Consider the following 24,763-nt stretch of genomic DNA (forward strand, 5'->3'; position numbering starts at 1 on the left):
CTTGTCATTGTTGATAGACAACAATACTTTTTTCGCCTCTTCCACACTGACTTTACGGAATTCAAAAGTGCAATTCTTGTCTTTTCATAATTTGGTCTGATATACTTGGATGTGTAGTGTGAATGTTTGTTGCTGGCATGTCATCCCCAAGTTTGCTAATCTTGCCAATGAAAAAGTAATTAAAGAAGTTTGCATTATCAGTGGTCTTTGATGAATGAGCCATCTGATTCAATGAATGAAGGAGCCGAGTTGGCTTTTTTACCCAAAATGTAATTTAAGGTGTCCCAAAGCTTTTTAATATCATGTTTTATATAATTTGTCTTTGTTTCATAGTGTAGTTTTCTTCACTCACATTATTTCTTAATTTGCAGTACGTTTGCCAATTAGTTGGGCTGCCAGACTTAATTGCCATACCTCTCAACCATACAATTTTTCAATTCTTCATCAATCCAAGGGGATTTAACAGTTTTTAGTCGTTTTCTTAATGGGTGTGTGCTTATTAGTAACTGGAATAAGTAGTTTCATAAATGCGTCAAGTGCTCCTCACTACACACCACAGACCAGCAAATATTCTTTACTTCATATGAATCACTACAAAACTTGTTGTATGACCTCATATACACTATATTAGGCCCAACCTTTGGAACTTTGGTTTTCCTAGATATGGCTATTATAATTGTGATCACTACATCCTATGGATTTGGATACTGCTTTAAAGCAAATATCTGCTGCATTAGTAAAGATGTGATCAATACATGATGATTTAATTCCTGTGCTGTTTATATCTACCCTGGTAGGTTGACTGACGACCTGATCCAGGTTGCAGGCACTGGTTAGAGTTTGAAGTTTTTTCCTGAGTGGGCAGCTTGATTATAGCTAAAATAGACTTCTCTGTTGATATCACATACATTATCAAGCATTTCTCACACATTATCCAGATACTGACTGTTAGCACTTGGTGGTCTATAGCAGCTTCCCACAAGAATGGGCTTCAGGTGAGGCAGATGAACCTGTAGCCATATTACTTCAACAGTATTTAACATTAGATTGTCTCTAAGCTTTACAGGAATGTGGTCCTCAATATAGACCGCAACACCGCCTCCATTGGCTTTTTGGTAGATGTTATAACCATGTTTTGCTACTACTGAATCATCAAAGGTGTTATCTAAGTGAGTTTCAGAGTCAGAATATCAATGTCATCTGTTACAAGCATGTTATTGACTTCATGAACCTTGTTTCTTAGGCTACATATGTTAATATGGGCTATTTTTAGCACTTTTCTGGGTTGCTGGATTGTTTTTCATGCTTTACTGGGAAGCTTATCAGAAGTAGACTTACTCATTTTATTTACATTGACAGTGCAGGGTGAGCTGCATAAAGTGATCTTCCTACTATTGCACACCGCCTCGGTGCTAACAGTGTAACTCTGGTTTATAGGCTCATGATTTCTGCTTACAATAGCTGTGGGATAAACATATGTATTCAGGGGTACATAGGGGTACATCAATTACATTTCTTACATTGTGTTTGCCAATGATCATGTACATTTGATGCAGCATTATGACGACTCATTGTCACAATGGTAGGGATTAGCTGAGCTGGTCTTGGATCATTTACCAGTCATTTCTTTCAACGCAGCCTTGAAATGCGGGGACATAGTCCAGGAGCCAAGATGATTTGGATGGACTCCGTCATTCCTGTAGAGTATCTTCTGTTTCCAGAAGGTGTCAAAGTTATCAATAAAAGTGGCTCCAGCACAGCTACAGTAGTCTTTTAGCCAGATGTGTAACACCAGCAGTCTGCTGAATCTTTCACCCGCATGTTTCTCATATCGAAATTGACTGAGCACAGAATGCATCCCTGCGCTTCGTACAATGAGAATATCAAACACATTTCAGAGTGTGATGTCAGATGTGTCATATCCAATATCACGTGTGACAGCTGTCGTCAGTCAGCCGCATCACCTAACCAGCCATTAGCATTAGGCCTACATTAGCCTACTCAGCTGCTTCCCTCCGTTCCCTCTTTCTGCGCATCTCCATCAGTTTTAAAATGTTATTTAGCTGTGATGGCGATCTGGGGTGTGCTGACAGTGAGGCTTCTGTTACATTTGTTTAATTATTGGAGCGGCTCGAGCACGAGAAAGGTGGATACATTGTATATTTGAACTTCGGCTGTAAGAACAAGTGCACATTACGGTCTGACTAGGCTTCACTGTCATCACCGTCTCCGAGTGCCACTGTCATAGAGGGAAAAACAGAGCACAGCGACCACATTGCGGCTTTACATCGCTGAAAACCGCGTGTCTATAGACCAAACAACTCAAAAGTTATGCCCTATATTATCAGAGCTAAATCTTCTCCCCTTTCTACCACGAATCGCACGTTTTATATGATTCAATAAATCAGGTCATGGGCCATTTTAAACTACTTGTGGGCCGCTAATATTTTGTTTGATAACAAATTACCTTGTTTAGTAATGTTAGCTAGCTAACATGGTAACTTGGATGGCAAAAAAATATCAATTTGGATATGAGCAAATCAGCTATAAAATAATAAGTACAATTTTCTGCAAAATAATATTTTTTTGCCTTTTTTATCATGCTTAAAAAAAACGTACGCAAACATCCAAGTGTAATCACTTAAGGAACTGTATATGTCCAATGCAATATAAGCGAAATAAAAAAAGCTAAACAAAACATCCCTTGCATGTAGGGCTGACCCCATTTAGTCAATTGTTAGGACGATAGGCTGCTGGTCATCCCCACGATAGGCCGTGGGGATGGCACACCAGTACCAGTAGTACATTTTACCATTAATTCCCATAAATTTGAATCTACAATGTTTGGTTACAGTAATTTCTGAAAATGCATTCAATTTACTGTTATTTGTCTTTTACCGTTCTCATTGTCAGTGACGTTGTTTGCGGAGTGCACAACCTCAGCTACACTTGTGAGGAACACGTTTTGGTTTATTTCATTTAGGAGTGGTCAATTTTATTCTTTGTCTTTTGTTTGTAGCGCTCCTGTCAATGTTGACAAAGGACACCTAATTATACGTAGAAGACGGCTTAGGCTACTTGGCCTGTGTGCAAATGTAAGCCTATAAATGTGGCCATTTGGGGATCGAGCTCGCCACCACTGTGGAACTTTTCAAAGTAATTTCTCTTTCACCTCAAACAGCAAGTAAACAAAGTTGTTTTTTTACATCCATTGAGAGTGACAATTGTTCCTCAGCGTAGCCTATTTGAAAACTCTTTCCAGCTCTCTTTCGATAACCACTCAGCGTGAAAGGGGGAAATAAATTACATGCTCTGTTCCGGTGGAAACGTCATACAATAGGCCTACCTAATTTTCTTCTTATCCATTGCGCATAAAGCCTATAGCTATGTCTGTCCGGAGCTCACTGGAGCAGGAAACTCTGAGGGCCCAGAATATTTTATACAATGGTGCAAGTTTTCTAGCATAAGCTTCAGGCCTGACCCAAGTTAATAGTTGAAACATTGTATCACGTTCTTTGCAGACAGGTCATGTGTAGCCAATGTGATTTATAGGATATTTGTTTTTATCGGGATATTTTCTACCTGCAGGCTGCAATATTTTTATTTGTTGGCTTTATGTAGGTTATTTTTACATAGTTGGTAGAATGGTAATAGAATGGTAATAGAAGTAACTTTTTAGGTTCATCATTTTCATTTAGATTTGGATAGAATTTTGATTAAACACATGACAATGATTTTGAGATACGAAGACTTTATTATAAATGGAATGAAACTGTTCCATGAAAATGTGCATATGAAAATCATAACTGGCACTCCAAATGAAAAAGGTTGCTGACCCCTGGTGTAGCCTATTAGGAGCGTAAAATCAGAATCTGCAAAGGCCAGCAGCAGCGGGAGGAAGAGGGTTGGGGAAAAACAAATGTGTTCATTTTTTCTGGTTAGGCAATCTGGATCTCAGGCCCCCTCTAGTCATTTGTGTCTAAATTATTTAATTAATGTACTTAAAGCATCAGACAAGCTCAGTTGCCTACATACGGTTGATTTTATTAAAACATATAGGGTGTTACATACACATTTACAAATTTTGATTGGTCAAAAGAACAGACCAAGAAAAAAAAATGTTTTTGTCGTGGACAGCCCTAAACCAATATAATCATAGGAAGGAGGTGGATCTGTTTGTGTTTTTGTGTCGCACACGTGCAGAACTTATAGAAAATGGTATCTTGACACTTGACTTGGCATCACATCGGTAGTAAAATGTTGGTATCTTGACAACCCTACTCTGAAAATGAGGCAATTGTTTTGCAGTTTACACAGTATTGATGCGTTTCCGTTTCACCTTTTTGGGCTCTCACCAGATTGCATCCCTGCATTAAATAACAAGAATTACAATTCATACAAATTTCAAATGCACATAAAGCCAGCTAAATGTACAGTGCCTTGCGAAAGTATTCGGCCCCCTTGAACTTTGCGACCTTTTGCCACATTTCAGGCTTCAAACATAAAGATATAAAACTGTATTTTTTTGTGAAGAATCAACAAGTGGGACACACTCATGAAGTGGAACGACATTTATTGGATATTTCAAACTTTTTTAACAAATCAAAAACTGAAAAATTGGGCGTGCCCCTTTACTTTCAGTGCAGCAAACTCTCTCCAGAAGTTCAGTGAGGATCTCTGAATGATCCAATGTTGACCTAAAAGACTAATGATGATAAATACAATCCACCTGTGTGTAATCAAGTCTCCGTATAAATGCACCTGCACTGTGATAGTCTCAGAGGTCCGTTAAAAGCACAGAGAGCATCATGAAGAACAAGGAACACACCAGGCAGGTCCGAGATACTGTTGTGAAGAAGTTTAAATCCGGATTTGGATACAAAAAGATTTCCCAAGCTTTAAACATCCCAAGGAGCACTGTGCAAGCGATAATATTGAAATGGAAGGAGTATCAGACCACTGCAAATCTACCAAGACCTGGCCGTCCCTCTAAACTTTCAGCTCATACAAGGAGAAGACTGATCAGAGATGCAGCCAAGAGGCCCATGATCACTCTGGATGAACTGCAGAGATCTACAGCCGAGGTGGGAGACTCTGTCCATAGGACAACAATCAGTCGTATATTGCACAAATTTGGCCTTTATGGAAGAGTGGCAAGAAGAAAGCCATTTCTTAAAGATATCCATAAAAAAGTGTCGTTTAAAGTTTGCCACAAGCCACCTGGGAGACACACCAAACATGTGGAAGAAGGTGCTCTGGTCAGATGAAACCAAAATTGAACTTTTTGGCAACAATGCAAAACGTTATGTTTGGCGTAAAAGCAACACAGCTGAACACACCATCCCCACTGTCAAACATGGTGGTGGCAGCATCATGGTTTGGGCCTGCTTTTCTTCAGCAGGGACAGGGAAGATGGTTAAAATTGATGGGAAGCTGGATGGAGCCAAATACAGGACCATTCTGGAAGAAAACCTGATGGAGTCTGCAAAAGACCTGAGACTGGGACGGAGATTTGTCTTCCAACAAGACAATGAATCAAAACATAAAGCAAAATCTACAATGGAATGGTTCAAAAATAAACATATCCAGGTGTTAGAATGGCCAAGTCAAAGTCCAGACCTGAATCCAATCGAGAATCTGTGGAAAGAACTGAAAACTGCTGTTCACAAATGCTCTCCATCCAACTTCACTGAGCTCGAGCTGTTTTGGAGGAATGGGAAAAAAATGTCAGTCTCTCGATGTGCAAAAGCCGATGTGCAAATCCTCAAGGATTGGAAAGCTGCCGCAGTCATCCCCCTCTTCAAAGGGGGCGACACCCTGGACCCAAACTGTTACAGACCTATATCCATCCTGCCCTGCCTATCTAAGGTCTTCGAAAGCCAAGTCAACAAACAGGTCACTGACCATCTTGAATCCCACCGTACCTTCTCCGCTGTGCAATCTGGTTTCCGAGCCGGTCACGGGTGTACCTCAGCCACGCTCAAGGTACTAAACGATATCATAACCGCCATCGATAAAAGACAGTACTGTGCAGCCGTCTTCATAGACCTTGCCAAGGCTTTCGACTCTGTCAATCACCGTATTCTTATCGGCAGACTCAGTAGCCTCGGTTTTTCGGATGACTGCCTTGCCTGGTTCACCAATTACTTTGCAGACAGAGTTCAGTGTGTCAAATCGGAGGGCATGCTGTCCGGTCCTCTGGCAGTCTCTATGGGGGTGCCACAGGGTTCAATTCTCGGGCCGACTCTTTTCTCTGTATATATCAATGATGTTTCTCATGCTGCGGGCGATTCCCTGATCCACCTCTACGCAGACGACACCATTCTATATACTTCCGGCCCGTCCTTGGACACTGTGCTATCTAACCTCCAAACGAGCTTCAATGCCATACAGCACTCCTTCCGTGGCCTCCAACTGCTCTTAAACGCTAGTAAAACCAAATGCATGCTTTTCAACCGTTCGCTGCCTGCACCCGCACGCCTGACCAGCATCACCACCCTGGATGGTTCCGACCTTGAATATGTGGACATCTATAAGTACCTAGGTGTCTGGCTAGACTCTAAACTCTCCTTCCAGACCCATATCAAACATCTCCAATCGAAAATCAAATCAAGAGTCGGCTTTCTATTCCGCAACAAAGCCTCCTTCACTCACGCCGCCAAACTTACCCTAGTAAAACTGACTATCCTACCGATCCTCGACTTCGGCGACGTCATCTACAAAATTGCTTCCAACACTCTACTCAGCAAACTGGATGCAGTTTATCACAGTGCCATCCGTTTTGTCACTAAAGCACCTTATACCACCCACCACTGCGACTTGTATGCTCTAGTCGGCTGGCCCTCGCTACATATTCGTCGCCAGACCCACTGGCTCCAGGTCATCTACAAGTCCATGCTAGGTAAAGCTCCGCCTTATCTCAGTTCACTGGTTACGATGGCAACACCCATCCGTAGCACGCGCTCCAGCAGGTGTATCTCACTGATCATCCCTAAAGCCAACACCTCCTTTGGCCGCCTTTCGTTCCAGTTCTCTGCTGCCTGTGACTGGAACGAATTGCAAAAATCGCTGAAGTTGGAGACTTTTATCTCCCTCACCAACTTCAAACATCTGCTATCTGAGCAGCTAACCGATCGCTGCAGCTGTACATAGTCTATTGGTAAATAGCCCACCCATTTTCACCTACCTCATCCCCATACTGTTTTTATTTATTTATTTTTATTTTTCTGCTCTTTTGCACACCAATATCTCTACCTGTACATAACCATCTGATCATTTATCACTCCAGTGTTAATCTGCATAATTGTAATTATTTGCCTACCTTCTCATGCCTTTTGCACACAATGTATATATAGACTCCCCTTTTTTCTACTGTGTTATTGACTTGTTAATTGTTTACTCCATGTGTAACTCTGTGTTGTCTGTTCACACTGCTATGCCTTATCTTGGCCAGGTCGCAGTTGCAAATGAGAACTTGTTCTCAACTAGCCTACCTGGTTAAATAAAGGTGAAATAAAATAAAAAAAAATAAAAAAACTGATAGAGACATACCCCAAGCGACTTACAGCTGTGATCGCAGCAAAAGGTGGCGCTACAAAGTATTAACTTAAGGGGGCTGAATACTTTTGCACGGCCAATTTTTCCGTTTTTGATTTGTTAAAAAAGTTTGAAATATCCAATACATGTCATTCCACTTCATGATTGTGTCCCACTTGTTGTTGATTCTTCACAAAAAAATACAGTTTTATATCTTTATATTTGAAGCCTGAAATGTGGCAAAAGGTCACAAAGTTCAAGGGGGCCGAATACTTTCGCAAGGCACTGTATATCTAGCTGGCTATGTTAGCTAGTCAGCTTATTAATTAATGATTTGCTTAAATTAACTTTTAAGAAAAATATACATGATTGTTTGTCTCCACATTAACTAACATATTCCTCTTAATTGTAAATGTTTTACATGATTTGTTGTGAAGTTATAATTACTTACATTTGTTTAGGTCCTAGTATTTTTGTCAGACATTATTCTTGAAGCATCTCTCCAGTGTTGTCGCAGAGCTTCATGGGAGTTTTGGGAAACACTTGATAGAAAGTCTGCTCCTTAGGGCCTCCCGGGTGGCACAGTGGTTAAGGGCGCTGTACTGCAGCGCCAGCTGTGCCACCAGAGACTCTGGGTTCGCGCCCAGGCTCTGTCGTATTTTATTTTATTTTATTTATTTTTATTTTACCTTTATTTAACCAGGTAGGCAAGTTGAGAACAAGTTCTCATTTACAATTGCGACCTGGCCAAGATAAAGCAAAGCAGTTCGACAGATACAACAACACAGAGTTACACATGGAGTAAAACAAACATACAGTCAATAATAAAGTATAAACAAGACTATATACAATGTGAGCAAATGAGGTGAGAAGGGAGGTAAAGGCAAAAAAGGCCTTGGTGGCAAGGTAAATACAATATAGCAAGTAAAACACTGGAATGGTAGTTTTGCAATGGAAGAATGTGCAAAGTAGAAATAAAAATCATGGGGTGCAAAGGAGCAAAATAAATAAATAAATTAAATACAGTTGGGAAAGAGGTAGTTGATAGGGCTAAATTATAGGTGGGCTATGTACAGGTGCAGTAATCTGTGAGCTGCTCTGACAGTTGGTGCTTAAAGCTAGTGAGGGAGATAAGTGTTTCCAGTTTCAGAGATTTTTGTAGTTCGTTCCAGTCATTGGCAGCAGAGAACTGGAAAGAGAGGCGGCCAAAGAAAGAATTGGTTTTGGGGGTGACTAGAGAGATATACCTGCTGGAGCGTGTGCTACAGGTGGGAGATGCTATGGTGACCAGCGAGCTGAGATAAGGGGGGACTTTACCTAGCAGGGTCTTGTAGATGACATGGAGCCAGTGGGTTTGGCGACGAGTATGAAGCGAGGGCCAGCCAACGAGAGCGTACAGGTCGCAATGGTGGGTAGTATATGGGGCTTTGGTGACAAAACGGATTGCACTGTGATAGACTGCATCCAATTTGTTGAGTAGGGTATTGGAGGCTATTTTGTAAATTACATCGCCAAAGTCGAGGATTGGTAGGATGGTCAGTTTTACAAGGGTATGTTTGGCAGCATGAGTGAAGGATGCTTTGTTGCGAAATAGGAAGCCAATTCTAGATTTAACTTTGGATTGGAGATGTTTGATATGGGTCTGGAAGGAGAGTTTACAGTCTAACCAGACACCTAAGTATTTGTAGTTGTCCACGTATTCTAAGTCAGAGCCGTCCAGAGTAGTGATGTTGGACAGGCGGGTAGGTGCAGGTAGCGATCAGTTAAAGAGCATGCATTTAGTTTTACTTGTATTTAAGAGCAATTGGAGGCCACGGAAGGAGAGTTGTATGGCATTGAAGCTTGCCTGGAGGGTTGTTAACACAGTGTCCAAAGAAGGGCCGGAAGTATACAGAATGGTGTCGTCTGCGTAGAGGTGGATCAGAGACTCACCAGCAGCAAGAGCGACCTCATTGATGTATACAGAGAAGAGAGTCGGTCCAAGATGGACCGTAAGTATGTCATGCAATAAAATGAAAATTAATTACTTAAAAATCATACAATGTGATTTTTCTGGATTTTTGTTTTAGATTCCGTCTCTCACAGTTGAAGTATACCTATGGTAACAATTACAGACCTCTACATGCTTTGTAAGTAGGAAACACTGCCAATTTAGCAGGTTATCAAATACTTGTTCTCCCCACTGTATATGCTATTGGCTATGCATCAAAGTAGCCTATTTTGCATTGATAAGCAAATATAATCTCAGCGACTGTTCAAGCAGTAAACCAAAAAAACATTGTAGCCTTATTACCCCCCCCCCCCCCAATTGTTCAGATGGGATCACATTATTCTAGGCTAAAACAACAAGCTATGTTTTTTTCCTTCTTCATGATGACATAAATAGAATGTCAATTTTTGGCTAATATGGGAGCGAATAAATTGAAGCAGCATATCAAATTAGGATAATGTTGTAGATTACACTGGCAAGTATAAGAATGTTTGCCAGGGCATATTATTTCATATGAAGATGTGAGAAGCTTAAAGGTTAGCTAGCTTTCAGTGTTTTAGCCAACTTGCTAGCAAGGGAAGACAATTGTCAGTTTTTTTTCTTTCACAACAAATGAGAAGACTACAAGTATTTTGTTTAGAAGTAATGATTCCAGGCTATTGTGAAATGGTGGACCCTGCTGTAGCTAGCCATGTGCTTTTTTTCCCCCTCCATGACCAAAACATGACATTCTATTTTTTTTGCTGATATGGGAATATATTACACAGGCAAGTATAATATTTGCCTGGCATATTTTATTAATTTTTATGAATCTGATTATTTCACATGGAGATGTGAGAAGCTAAAAAGGTACTGTACTGTACTTTTAGCCAAGCTAAAGCCAGCTAGCCAGGCTGCCAACTACCTACTATTTATTTTTTATTTAACTAGGCAAGTCAGTTAAGAAGAAATTATTATTTACAATGATGGCCTAGGAACAGTGGGTTAACTGCCTTCTTCAGGGGCAGAATGACATATTTTTACCTTGTTAGCTTGGGGATTCAATCTAGCAACCTTTCGGTTACTGGCCCAACGCTCTAACCACTAGTCTACCTGCCGCCCCTACTTGCAAGGGAAGGCGACTCAAAATGAATAAACACAAATTAAATACTTTGCTTTTGCCCCCTTGTGAATGGGAGTGGGATCGGCAAGGATATAATGTTACCAAAAAGGTGCATGCATGCACATAGATCAACAGAGTGGCGCTTGTAGTGACCTTTAGCCCACAGTGCCTCCTCAGCTCTCCCTCCCTCCCTCTCTCTGTGTATCAGGCTAGCAGTAGAATCACAGAGGCTTGTGAGGAGTGTGAGGTTTGGGAGCTGAGTGAGCGAAGGCTCTTGATGTGTTGTGTGGGTAAATAAGAACCAGGCCCCAGGCATAGAAGCAGAATAGAGTGGAGCTAGGTCTGGGCTGGCTTGCTGAGACTGATTTATGGAAGGGCTGGGGAGCAGCAAACGTTCCCAGGAATCTTTTTAATCTGGTTGCCATAGTCGGAAGGCTCCGTGTTGCTTTCCAGAGCCTGAGGGAAGAGAAAGCGAGACGGAGGTCAAAAAGGAAAGTCAGACTCCCTCTCTGTGAACTCACCCAGTCATCCTCAATTCTAGTCTCCGTCCATCCTAACTGCTAAAATATGTTGATGCGCATCAGTAGGCTCTCTTGTTTAACTTTTTTGGAGGGTTTAAGGTAATTTCCTCAATTTGGTTATGGTGAGAAACTTGTCAGAACCTTTATTTCTGCAGAGGGAGTGAGAGAGCAGCAATTGCTTTTACATTGGGTGAGATGCAGACTTCACTTCACTCAAAAAGGTTATCTGTGCCTTGGAGCTCTGCTTACCAACGGCGTGCCCGTGCTGTTTTACTTCAGACGTGTTTTATATTGTTTCCCTCTCTCACAAGAACACTGGAGGAGTTTTAATCAATGAGGTTTATGCACATTTTGTCATTTTTGTTTCGTAATCACCTAGTCAGCCCTGAGACTCTGTTTTCCCTCATTCAAATCCAACAAGGCTCTCTGTTTGGAGAGTAGAAAAAAATAAAACATAGTTGGAGGCTGCAGTTGAGTTGATGATTGAGTGTTTTCCATTGGATTTGAGCAGTGGTCTGAATGTGGGTTAGCGTTACATACTGTGTATTCGGAAAGTACTCAGACCCCTTCACTTTTTCCACATTTTGTTACGTTACAGCATTTTACATTTTAGAAAGTCTAAACGGGTTTTTCACCCCCCCAAATTTCAAAAAAATAAACAGATCCCTTATTTACATAAGTATTCACACCCTTTGCTGTGAGACTTGTAATTGAGCTCAGGTGCATCCAGTTTCTATTGATAATCCTTGATGTTTCTACAAGCCATGAGGTCGAAGGAATTGTCCGTAGAGCTCAGAGACAGGATTGTGTCAAAGCACAGATATGGGTACCAAAACATTTCTGCAGCATTGAAGGTCCCCCACGGTGACGCATGGTGGTGGCAGTGTTATGCTGTGGGGATATTTTTCAGCAGCAGGGACTGGGAGACATGTCAGGATCAAGGCAGAGATGAACGGAGCAAGTGCAGAGATCCCTGATAAAAACCTGCTCAGGACCTCAGACTGGGGCGAAGATTCACCTCCCAACAAGGAAACGACCCTAAGCACACAGCCAAGACAACACAGGAGTGGCTTCGGGACAAGTATCTGACTGTCCTTGATTACCAGCCAGAGCCCGGACTTGAACCCGATCGAACATCTCTGGAGAGACATAATAATAGCTGTGCAGCGACGCTCCCCATCCAACCTGACAGAGCTTGAGAGGATCTGCAGAGAAGAATAGGAGAAACTCCCCAAATACAGGTGTGCCAAGCTTGTAGCGTCATACCCAAGAAGACTCAAGGCTGTAATCGCTGCTGAAGGTGCTTCAATATAGTACTGAGTATAGGGCTGTTTTTGCTTTGTCATTATGGGGGATTGTGTGTAGATTGAGAGGGGGAAATTATTTAATACGTTTTAGAATATGGCTGTAACTTAACAAATGGTGAAAAAGTGAAGGGGTCTGAATACTTTCCAAATGTACTGTAAGTGGTAGTGGTATGCCCTGGGGCTGCTGTTGAAACAGGCAGCCAGCCTGCACTCACTTTAGGGCTGGGCGATATTTACAAAATATATCACAAAAATTTTCACATTTTTTAACTTATTTTATGTTTTTGAATTAGTTAGATATATGCTTTGAGTAATTCATGACCCTAGGATGGCAACACATAAATTATAATTTATTTCAATGGGGCTTTCTCCACTCAATTCAACTATAAAAATGGACATTCTACACGCCGGAGTTGCGTATCACACTTAACAAACCAAGCACTGAAATACCATTTATAGAAAGTAAACTGAGAACTCAAACCGGTCCGTGCACCAATACAGGTATATAGTAAAATATGGTATATGCGGTTCCAGCCCCAGGTGAGCAGAGGTCAGGCAGGCCCATGGCAGCCTAGGGCAGGGTAAGGGATTGCACACAGGTTGGCTTTACGCCTAGATAAGAGTTGTGTGCGGGTGAGAGCGGGACTAGTGTGTCTTGTGTCTGAGGACAGTACACCAAGTCCCATCTATTAACTGGCATACAGGATTTGTATTCATTGGTACACATTGTTTATGTTTGCAAGGTTATGGTAATATAAACCAAATGCAGACAAATGTGAATTGTTGTACGCTAAAAGCTGTGTCTGAGTTGATGATCACCTCCATGACTCACCTGTGACTTTTTCTGGGCGACAAACATTTAAACCTGTTCTGAAATCCCCAGCATAGCTTTAACAGCTGATTTCATAATTCATATCATCTCGTGTTGTCTGAGCTCCTCTAATGCCTGTATCCCAGGACGATGGACTGCCTTGGCGTTCCCTCTTGGGCTTTTCTAGCTCATTGGTGCCTTTGGTGCTTCCTCTGGCCCATGTATGTGTAATTCATTCATGTCCCTTGCCCCTCTATCTGCAGAACATACAGTGGGGTTTGGAATTATTGGCTTCCTTGATAAAGATGAGTAAAAAAGACTGCATAAAATAAATAAATAAACTGAGCTTTATTGTATGCACATAAAATATATATATATATTACTAATACAATTGCTCAGAGAAAGATGTTCCCTGTTTTCAATACTCCAGCACCCTCCCATTGTGAGGATAAAACATTTTTAGAAAAAAGGGTAAGTGTTATGAGATTGGAGCACACATTGGGAGGGAATCTCCAGGTACTGGGTAAAGTTCATGATGCTGTTGATCTTAACAGGATCAGTGGAAACAAAATAGCCACATAACACCAAAAGTACCACCATATTTACTGTATGGATGAGGTATTTTCTTCACATGCATTTTTTTACCCACCGCTGGTGTGCATGGTCAGACTTCTATTTTTGTGTCATATGACCATACAATATAACTCGGTATTTGTACTAGGCTATTTATTAGTAATTCCAGATCCCACTGTACATGATCCCTGTGGACCCTGTACTTATAGAACATTCTGTCCATGTATGTATTAAGGGCAGAGCACAGAAAGGGCAGAGCACCAAGAGGCACCATGTCAGATAATTAATAATCGATTAGTCTAGCAATAGTGCTGCCTGCTGCCTCCAGACCAAATGTTGCACACCCCCTGGAGACCGAGGTTTGATTCACTGGTCTGTCTCATCTTCTCCCTCTAACATACCACTCTCTATGGAAAATATGTACAATGAAATACAGGTGTGATAAGTGGGTATAATTGATGAGAAAGTGTTGGTGTGGTGCAGTTCTATTAACAGTATCTTAATAGTACATCATATTTTTTCACGATGTAACATTGTGTTCCTCTCACTATTGTTTCTCCCACTGCCTGGTGACCTTCAGTCTTATCTCACTTGGCAGAGTAGCAGGGTATAACTGCAGAGTAGAGGCCCGAGTGGACTTCTCTACTTCTGAACCACTATAGATTAATTCCAACAGTCAAATCGTAAGAATCATGTGTGTGTTGTACTCATACTTGATGAGAGAATAGACTAGTTTGTGTGTTAAGACACAACATTCCTGCTACTACTACTTGAGCTCATTTAAAGGATTGCCTGGCTTCTGACAATGGCTTTTACATATATTAAACAAAATATAAACTCAACATGTAGCAATTTCAAAAATGTTACTGGGTTACTGTTCATATAAGCGAACCAGTCAATTGAAATAAATTAATTAGGCCCTAATCTATGGATTTCACATGACTAGGCAGTGGTGCAGCCATGGGTGGGCCTTGTTCTCAAGTGGATGGGCCTTAGCCCACCCTGGCTGGGGTGCCAGACACAGCCAATCAGAATGGGGGGGTTTCCCCACAAAAGGGCTTTATTACAGACAGAACTACTCCTCAGTTTCATCAGGTGGCTGGTTTCAGAGCTGGCGTGGTTACACGTTGTGATGCCAGTTGGACATACTGCCAAAACCTCTAAAATGACGTTGGAGGCAGTTTATGATAGAGAAATGAACATTAAATTCTCTGGCAACAGCTCTGGTGGACATTCCTGCAGTCAGCATGACAATTGCACACTCCGTGAACACTTGAGATCTGTGGCATTGTGTTGTGTGACAAAACTGCACCAAAAAGTGGCCTTTTATTGTCCCCAGCACAAGGTGCACCTGTGTAATGATCATGATGTTTAATCATCTTCTTGATATGCCACACCTGTCAGGTGGATGGATTATCTTGGCAAAGGAGAAATGCTCACTAACAGGGATGTAAAACATTTGAGTGAAATAAGCGTTTTGTGTTTATGAAAAAAGTCGGGGATACTTTTTTTTCTGCTCATGAAACATGGCACCAACACTACATGTTTTTGTTTATTTTTGTTCAGTGTAGTTAGAGGAAGCGACTCTGTTACTATATGTCAGTCTATACAAGCAGAAACAAAAAGGTAAGGCTCTGTTTGCCTCGGAGACAGGAGGACATCCAGTGGGGCAAAAAAGTATTTAGTCAGCCACCAATTGTGCAAGTTCTCCCACTTAAAAAGATGAGAGGCCTGTAATTTTCATCATAGGTACACTTCAACTATGACAGACAAAATGAGAAAAGAAATCCAGAAAATCACATTGTAGGATTTTTAATGAATTTATTTGCAAATTATGGTGGAAATTAAGTATTTGGTCACCTACAAACAAGCAACATTTCTGGCTCTCACAGACCTGTAACTTCTTCTTTAAGAGGCTCCTCTGTCCTCCACTCGTTACCTGTATTAATGGCACCTGTTTGAACTTGTTGTCAGTATAAAAGACACCTGTCCACAACCTCAAACAGTCACACTCCAAACTCCACTATGGCCAAGACCAAAGAGCTGTCAAAGGACACCAGAAACAAAATTGTAGACCTGCACCAGGCTGGGGAAGACTGAATCTGCAAAAGGAAAGCAGCTTGGTTTGAAGAAATCAACTGTGGGAGAAAATATTAGGAAATGGAAGACATACAAGACCACTGATAATCTCCCTCGATCTGGGGCTCCATGCAAGATCTCACCCCGTGGGGTCAAAATCGTGAGATTTTGAGTGTAAACCTCCTTCCGTCAGCAAGGGCATTGAAGATGAAACGTGGCTGGGTCTTTCAGCATGACAATGATCCCAAACACACTGCCCGGGCAACGAAGGAGTGGTTTCGTTAGAAGTATTTCAAGGTCCTGGAGTGGCCTAGCCAGTCTCCAGATCTGTATATCACAAGTTTGGTTCTGGGAGGCATGATGTGGCCAGCAGCCCTCCGCATCATCAGTCCAATAATCACAACTATTAGCCTTGTTCAGCCAGAGCACACAGCCACTGACCTCACATGCAAATTTATCAGCCAGTCATCTCTTCTGCTGTAAAGGGTTATGTAACAGTGTGGAAAAAATTTGTTTGTATACATTATTGAAAGGCTGTCATTATATATAGGAGTTAGTTCTTAACTGACTCGTCATGAAAGTTTGATTAAGTTAATATTGTCATGTATTACGGTATGCATTTAAAATGCCCATTGTCAGTGAAGTGAAAACGCCAAGGCCTTGTCATATGGTGGAAAGCAGCTCAACCTGTAAATTACTGTGTAAATTATCTGAACTTCCTCAGAGACTGGGTCGAGTGATTTGCGAGAGGGAGAGAGAGCAATGGAAAAAGAGTGAGTGAGGGAGAGAGGAAAAAAAACACTGACAGTCTACTCTGTGGTTTGCTCTGGTTCACTGTAAGCGAGAGACAACCGATAACCCCCCTCAGTAAAAGCAGAGTGGTATGCCCCAGCGATCTGACAGGCCCAAAAAACTTGATGTGCTGCTGCGAGTGCCAATCAAAGACGAGCGCTCGACGGGGATTACCTTGAGTGACCCCGCATAGATTAAAATGTGCATGTGAGATGGACGATTCTTCAAGCGGTTTAAGCGGCTTGATGACATGCTTTCCTGGAATATGTGGAGCAGTGCCGGGGCCAGGCAGCCCTTCTAAGGAGCTCTGTTATGATGCTGCTATCCTGTCCTGCAGTATCTGTAGTGCTGCTACCGTTACCGCTGCTATGGAGGTACTGCTACTGGGGGTCTGGCCAAACTCACGCCTGCTACACCCATAGGCTGTGGCTTGCTCAGGGGCAAAGGGCTTTTATGACCGACAAATGAATTTGCAGGTATGTGGCGTCTGGCTTTGAAACCAGTACTGTGGTGTGTTGGCTCTGTCTCTCTCCCCCTTGCTTTACCCCCACCCCCCCGCCCCCATCTCCTCTATTGTGCTTTTTCGCTCTCTCTCTCTCCCTCTTTCAGTTTCTTGGGACAGCCACAGTTGCTTGCATTTTTTTTAAACTCTCTGCGTACTAACCTTAACACCCATTTAAAGTTTACAATGGGGAACACTGGATTTGAGTACAGTTAGTTTTTTTCTGTACTCTTGTACAATCACAGTTGCATAGCTACAGTGCCTGGTTTTTGTTCTTGATGATGTACGCTAGGCTAGTTGCTTGCGCGTATGTGCCCACTATCTATAAATATATAAATAGGCTACACTCTAACATTTAACTTTTTTAACCACGTGTTACATTTTGTACGGATTGTGTACTTGTCTGAAAGTTGAAGTCACTTGTCCCCCCTCTCCCTTTTCTCTCCCAGGGTGACTGAAAATGAGTGAAGTACATAGGGGTCGGAAATAATTATCTGCGCTTGCCCATAGACAATGTTATTGCTCATTCGCGGCCGTCCAAAACATGTAAAACAAACATTTTAAAAATTACATTGACAAAATATATTTAGTGGGGCCAAATCTTTTCGAATAGTCTATTCCACTCTGGTGGAGCTGGGGAATGAAAGAGATATGTAGTAGCTAAGGCTACTAACTGTGTCTGTGTGCCGAAGCGCGTAGATGGCGAGAGTGACCGTCTTCGAGCCTCGCTGGCTGTGCGTCTTGTGATGGGTTGTAAATCTTCATGGCTGCAGAGCAACTGCTGTCCTCAGAACTGGATAATTATAAACTGATTTGCATTTTCCTCATCCTCCTCTCTTACTGGCCTAGGCTCTATATGCATTTTAGTTAGGTTGAACATTGCTAGAATAATATGGAAATAGGCCTAGGCCAACTACACATTTATGCCACAGCTGTGGAAAGTTATTTTTCTTTTGACTTTTCCTTAGATTTTTCCATCTTGGTATTGTTTGCTCACTTTCACAGCTTGTAGCCTAAAATATTTGTAATTTAAAATAAATATTTGATTGAGAATAGCATAGACTTTGATAATTATTCCCATTTAAAAGCTGCAACTTTAGGACAAACACTTTATTAGAATAGTTTGGAAAATACTCTACTCATAACCAGTGGTATAAAATACTACTAAAGTAGTTTTTTGGGGTATCTGTACTTTACTTTACCATTTTTAACTTTTACTTCACTACATTCCTAAAGAAAATTATGTATTTTTTACTCCATTTTCCCTGACACCCAAAAGTACTTGTTACATTTTAAATGCTTCGTAGGACAGGAAAATTGTCTAATTCACACACTTCTTAAGAGAACATCCCTGGTCAACCCTACTGCCTCTGATCTGGCGGACTCACTAAACGGTATCAAATCAAATTTTATTGGTCACATACACATGGTTGGCAGATGTAACCTCTTGCAGCTCCCCCCCAACTTTGTGCAATTTCCGCCTGAAGACATACCCAAATCTAACAGCCTGTAGCTCAGGCACAGAACCAAGGATATGCAATTGAAAGAAAACACTCTGACGTTTGTGTAAATGTGAATTGAATGTAGGAGAATAACACACAATAGATCTGGTTTAGATAAAACAATAAAAATTAACATAAGTTTTTTATTTTTGTATCATCTTTAAAATGAACAAGATAAAACAAACATTCAGATAGGATGATGGACAATTTCAGTGAAAAATATAAGAGGGCAACAGTACTTGTGCAAAGTTTCAGAATGATAATTTCCAAAATGAGTGTGCTACATGACATTTATCATGAAGTCACCCAGGTGTCCCACACAAGTCGCCCAAATGTACCCAAGTGGCCAAATTGGTGAAGATATACATTTTGAAACAAATAACTATATACAAAATACCACAATGGTATTCTAACACACACACCCCCTCCCAAAATTTGTTTTTTTAGAAAAATAAATGTAAAAAATAATATATATATAAAAATAATAATTATTGATTAAAAAATATGAAGAAAAAAAATATATACATTTACAAAATAACATGGGTAACTATTTACACACTTTCAATATTTGGAAGACCCTCAGTCCTCTATCAAATCAAATCTATTTATATAGCCCCAGCCTAAAACCACAAACAGCAAGCAATGCAGGTGTAGAAGCACGGTGGCTAGGAAAAACTCCCTAGAGGGGCAACAACCTAGGAAGAAACCTAGAGGAACCAGGCTATGAGGGGTGGCCAGTCCTCTTCTGGCTGTGCCAGGTGGAGATCAGTGGTTGTAGAGGGTGCAACAGGACAGCACCTCAAGAGTAAAAATGAACAGTTTAGGGTTCCATAGCCGCAGGCAGAATAGTTGAAACTGGAACAGCGGCAAGGCCAGGTGGACTGGGGACAGCAAGGAGTCATCATGCCAGGTAGTCCTGACGCATGGTCCTAGGGCTCAGGTCCTCCGAGAGAAAGAGAGAATTAGAGAGCATACTTAAATTCACACAGGACACCGGATAAGACTCCCATTCGGAGTCAGTGTCACTGTGAAAGAAAATGTTCAGTTAGAATAGTTTCACATAGGAGCCCTGTATCAACAGGTATAATAAACAGATATATGTATAGAGAGTTGAAGGTTGAATATATTATATTATTATTACCTGCTAGATCTACTGTTTATTTTATATTATGACATTTCAGCTAGATCTACTGTCTCTATATTATGACAGACCAGCTAGATCTACTGTCTCCATTTCACTTTGGCCATTGATGTGGTCCTGCCCTCTGCTCAACAGCCTCAAATAGGCTATTTCATATGGGTTGGGGGGTGGGGCGGCAGACACAAGCATCTCACATTTCATGACATTAAATGTTTATATATTGCTTCTAAAATAAATAAATAAATCACAATATTTTACATTATTAATTTCAAACAAGGGCATTAGCTTGATAAGAACTTACCAGTCCAAAACGATGTCCTCTCCCGTTCAAAAAATATTCTTCCACAATCGCTAAATGAAGCGTCCTACAACAATCTCTGTCTCACCTTCCCAATCAATTTATTCTAAAGTTGTCTGTATATCTAGACTTGACTTAGTCACCATAATGATTGATATATATAAACAGCTGAATCTGCGCGTTCACCAAACAATGCAATGCGTAATGTGTTTCTCCTTCCGGTAAGAAAATGCAATAGCGCATGACTCTCGTTACGTTGGAGCTTACTACATGGGTTGGTCTTGCAACACATAAACATGGCGTATTGCCGTTTAGCTCAGCTCATTGGCTATCTACCCAGCTAGATTTCAAGACGATCAGTGGTCATTGGGTTAAAAGACAGTCAATCAACGAAACATCGGGCAAATCATTGGTGCACAATGATGTCATTACTTGTCTTCAAATCGGTTTCTTTCAGTCAATACGTCCCGCGAAATGGCCCATCAGGTTTGATTGTGTTATTAACAAACCAGTTGATTGCAGTGAAACCAAACATGACTGGAGAAGTCACGTTCTGTATGGGTGATTTACGATGGAATGAGTCATTGAAAATGGAATGAGACGGAATTCACTACACAAGCGGTTCACAAAATGCTTCGTGTTAGGCTATAAAAACTGATTTTATCAAACAAAAGATCATTCATTGTGTAACAATGAGCATTGGAATTGCAAACAGATGAAGATCGTCAAAGGTAAACTATTTATTTTATTGCAGTTTGTGATTTGCAGTTTGACTTTTTATGTAGCGATCACCATATGTTATGGAATTTCAGCCCGCTAGCGGGTTCCGTGCGCAGAGAGGTTAATGCAAGTGTAGCAAAATGCTTGTGCTTCTAGTTCCGGCAGTGCAGTAATATCTAACAATTTCCCAACAACTACATAGTACTCACAAGTCTAAAGGGGTGAATGAGAATATAAATATGTGGATGGCCGAGCAGCATAGGCAAGGTGAAATAATGGTGTTATATGCATATCACGAATGTATGATATGTAAACATTATTAAAGTGGCTTTATATAAAATGGCATTGTTTAAAGTGACTAGTGATCCATTTAAGGTGGCCAGTGATTGGGTCTCAATGTAGGCAGCAGCCTCTGAGTTAGTGACTGCTGCAAGGTCTGATGGCCTTGAGATAGAAGCTGTTTTTCAGTCTCTCAGTCCCAGCTTTGATGCACCTGTACTGACCTCGCCTTCTGGATGGAGGGCAGATAATTTGCCCACGGTGATGCTTTGTGCAGACCGCACAAGAGCCTTGCGGTTGAGGGCGGCGCAGTTGTCGTACCAGGCTGTGAAGCAGCCCGACAGGATGCTCTCGATTTGTGCATCTGTAAAAGTTTGAGTGTTTTAGGTGACAATCCAAATTTCTTCAGCCTCCTGAGGTTGAAGAGGCGCTGTTGCGCCTTCACCACACTGTATGTGTGGGTGGACAATTTCAGTTTGTCCGTGATGTGTACACAGAGGAACTTAACTATCCACCTTCAACACTGCTGTCCCTCGGGTGTGAATAGGGGGGTGCTCCCTCTGCTCTTTCCTGAAGTCCACTATCATCTCCTTTTGTTTTCTTGACGTTGAGTGAGAGGTTGTTTTCCTGACACCACACTCCGTGTGCCCTCATCTCCTGTCTGTAGGCTGTCTCATTGTTGCTAATCAAGCCCTCTACTGTTGTCTGCAAACTTGATGATTGAGTTGGAGGTGTTCATGGCCATGCAGTCGTGGGTGAACTGGGAGTACAGGAGGGGGCTGAGCACGCACTCTTGTGAGGCCCCAAAGTTGAGGGTCAGCGATGTGCAGATGTTGTTTCCTACCATCACCACCTGGGGACAGCCCGCCAAAGTCCAGGACCCAATTGCGCAGGGCGGGGTTGAGACCCAGGGCCTCCAGCTTGATGACGAACTTAGAGGGCACTATCGTGTTAAATGCTGAGCTGTAGTCGATGAACAGCATTCTTACATAGGTATTCCTCTTGTCCAGATGGGATAGTGCAGTGTGATGGCGATTTGCATCGTTTAGTTCAGTTATCTTTGCCTTCTTGGGTACAGGAACAATGGTGGCCATCTTGAAATGTGGGGACAGCAGACTGGGATAGGGAGTGCCTGAATATGTCCGTAAACACACCAGCCATGGTCTGTGCATGTTCTGAGGACGCGGCTAGGGATGCCGTCTGGGCCAGCAGCCTTGCGAGGGTTGACACTTTTAAACGTTTTACTCACGGAGGCCCCGGAGGAGGGAGGGGAGCAATCCTTGTTAGCGGGGCCGCGACGGTGGCACTGTATTATCCTCAAAGAGGGCGTTTAGTTTGTTTGGAAGCATGACATCTGTGTCCGTGACGTGGCTGGTTTTCTTTTTGTAGTCCGTGATTTCCTGTAGACCCTGCCACATATGTCTTGTGTCTGAATTGCGACCCCATTTTGTCCCTGTACCTGCATTTCGTTTGTTTGATTGCCTTGCAGAGGGAATAACTACACTGTTTATATTCAGCCATGTTCCCAGACCTCTTTCCATGGTTAAATGTGGTGGTTCACGCTTTCATTATTGCGCGAATGCCGGCATCCATCCACGGTTTCTGGTTAGGGTAGGTTTTAATAGTCACAGTGGGTACAACATCCCCAATGCACTTCCTTATAAACTGACTCACTGAGTCAGCGTATAGATCGATGTTGTTCTCTGAGGCTGACCGGAGCATATCCCAGTCCGCATGATCAAAACAATCTTGAAGCGTGGATTTCGATTAGTCAAACCAGCGTTGAATAGTTCTTGTCACTGGTACATCCTGTTTGAGTTTCTGCCTATAAGACGGTAGGCGCAAGATGGTGTCGTGGTCGGATTTACCGAAGGGTGGGTGGGTTAGGGCTTTGTATGCATCGCGGAAGTTAGAATAGCAGTGATTGAGTGTTACTCCCGCGAATACTGCAATCAGTATGCTGATTAGAATTTAGGTAGCCTTGTTTTCAAATTTGCTTTGTTAAAATCCCCAGCTACAACAAATGCAGCCTCAGGATATATGGTTTCCATTTTACAGAGTCCAGTGAAGTTTCTTGAGGGCCGTTTTGGCGTCTGCTTGAGGAGGAATGTACACATCTGTGATGATTACTGACGAGAATTCTCTTGGGAGGTAATATGGCTGGCATTTGATTGTAAGGAATTCTAGGTTGAGTGAGCAGAAGGACTTGAGTTTCTGTATGTTGATATGATTACACCATGAGTCATTAATCATGAGGCATACACCCCTGCCCTTCCTCTTCCCAGAGAGGTGTGTGTCTCTGTTGGTGCAATGCATGGATAAGTCTGGTGGCTGAACCGATTCTGACAACATATCCTGAGAGAGCCATATTTCAATCTCTGTTTCTCTGGATGGCAACCCTTGCTCTAATTTCGTCTACCTTGTTGTCAAGAGATTGGACATTGGTGTGTAGTATACTCTGGAGTGGTGGGAGATGTGCACGTCTATGGAGCCTAACCAGGAGGCCGCTCCATCTGCCCCTTCTGCGGCACCGTTGTTTTGGGTCGGCTTCTGGGATTAGATCCATTGTCCTGGGTGGTGGTCCAAACGGGATCCACTTCGGGAAAGTCGTAATTCCTGGTCGTTGTGTTGGTAAGTTAACGTCATTCTTATATCCAATAGGTAATCCCGGCTGTATGTAATGAGACTTAAGATTTCCTGGGGTAACAAGGTAAGAAAATAATACATAAAAAACAAAATACAGCATAGTTTCTTCAGGACTCGAAGCGACCATCTCTTTTGGCGCCATCTTTCATGTGGTGCGTGCCCCTGGCTATTTGTAAAAATAAATAAAAAGGTGCTGTCTGGTGTGCTTAATATAAGGAATTTGACATGATTTATACTTTTCATACTTAAGTGTATTTTAGCAATTAGGTTTACTTTTGATACTTCAGTATATTTAAAACCAAAGACTTTTACTCAAGTAGGATTTTACTGGGTGACTTTTACTTGAGTCATTTTCTATTAACCTGTAGTGACACCCCATCCCGTGAACGGGACCGTTGTCATCATCTGACACCAATTAGCATAACGCAATGTGGCCGCCTATGGCTATTCTTCAACAGAAATGCGTAAAACTACGTCACAATGCTGTAGACACCTTGGGGAATACGTAGAAAGCGTAAGCTCGTTGATGGTACATTCACCGCTGAATAGGGAGTCATTGGAACGCAGCGCTTTCAAAACCTGGGGCACTTCCGGATTGGATTTTTCTCAGGCTTTTGCCTGCAACATCAGTTCTGTTATACTCACAGACAATATCTTTACAGTTTTGGAAACGTTGGAGTGTTTTCTATCCAAAGCTGTCAATTATATGCATAGTCTAGCATCTTTTCCTGACTAAATATCCCGTTTAAAACGGAAACGTTTTTTTCTTCCAAAAATGAAAATACTGCCCCCTAACACCAAGAGGTTAAAGATATCTTTACTTTTTTAAGTATGACAATTGGGTACTTTTTCCACAACTGTTCATAACTTTAAATTGTCTTAATTTAACTTTGATTTAATGATATTTCAGTTAGTAGTATTAGGTTTTTACTAGTTTGGTTCGCAACAGCAAGGGGGACTTCTT

General features: G+C 41.8%; 1 protein-coding gene across 10 annotated transcripts in view; it reads left to right on the top strand.

The window, feature by feature from the left end:
- Nucleotides 1–24,763, top strand: part of LOC110533631 (nuclear receptor corepressor 1) — a 121,053-nt gene that overhangs the window by 43,508 nt on the left and 52,782 nt on the right. For 2 of the 10 annotated variants that reach the window (XM_090186328.1, XM_090186329.1), the window contains exon 1: nt 16,849–17,187. The exons of 7 other annotated variants lie outside the window; for them this stretch is intronic. In XM_090186328.1, the coding sequence (XP_090042454.1) occupies nt 17,176–17,187 (12 nt within the window). In that variant the 5' untranslated portion in view covers nt 16,849–17,175. Of the gene's footprint in view, nt 1–16,848; nt 17,188–24,763 lie in introns of those variants that run through there. One more of the 10 variants, XM_090186327.1, reaches the window with a different exon arrangement.

Source organism: Oncorhynchus mykiss, chromosome 10 (assembly GCF_057628025.1).
Source record: "Oncorhynchus mykiss isolate SJ-2025 chromosome 10, ASM5762802v1, whole genome shotgun sequence".
Classification (NCBI taxonomy): Eukaryota; Metazoa; Chordata; class Actinopteri; order Salmoniformes; family Salmonidae; genus Oncorhynchus; species Oncorhynchus mykiss.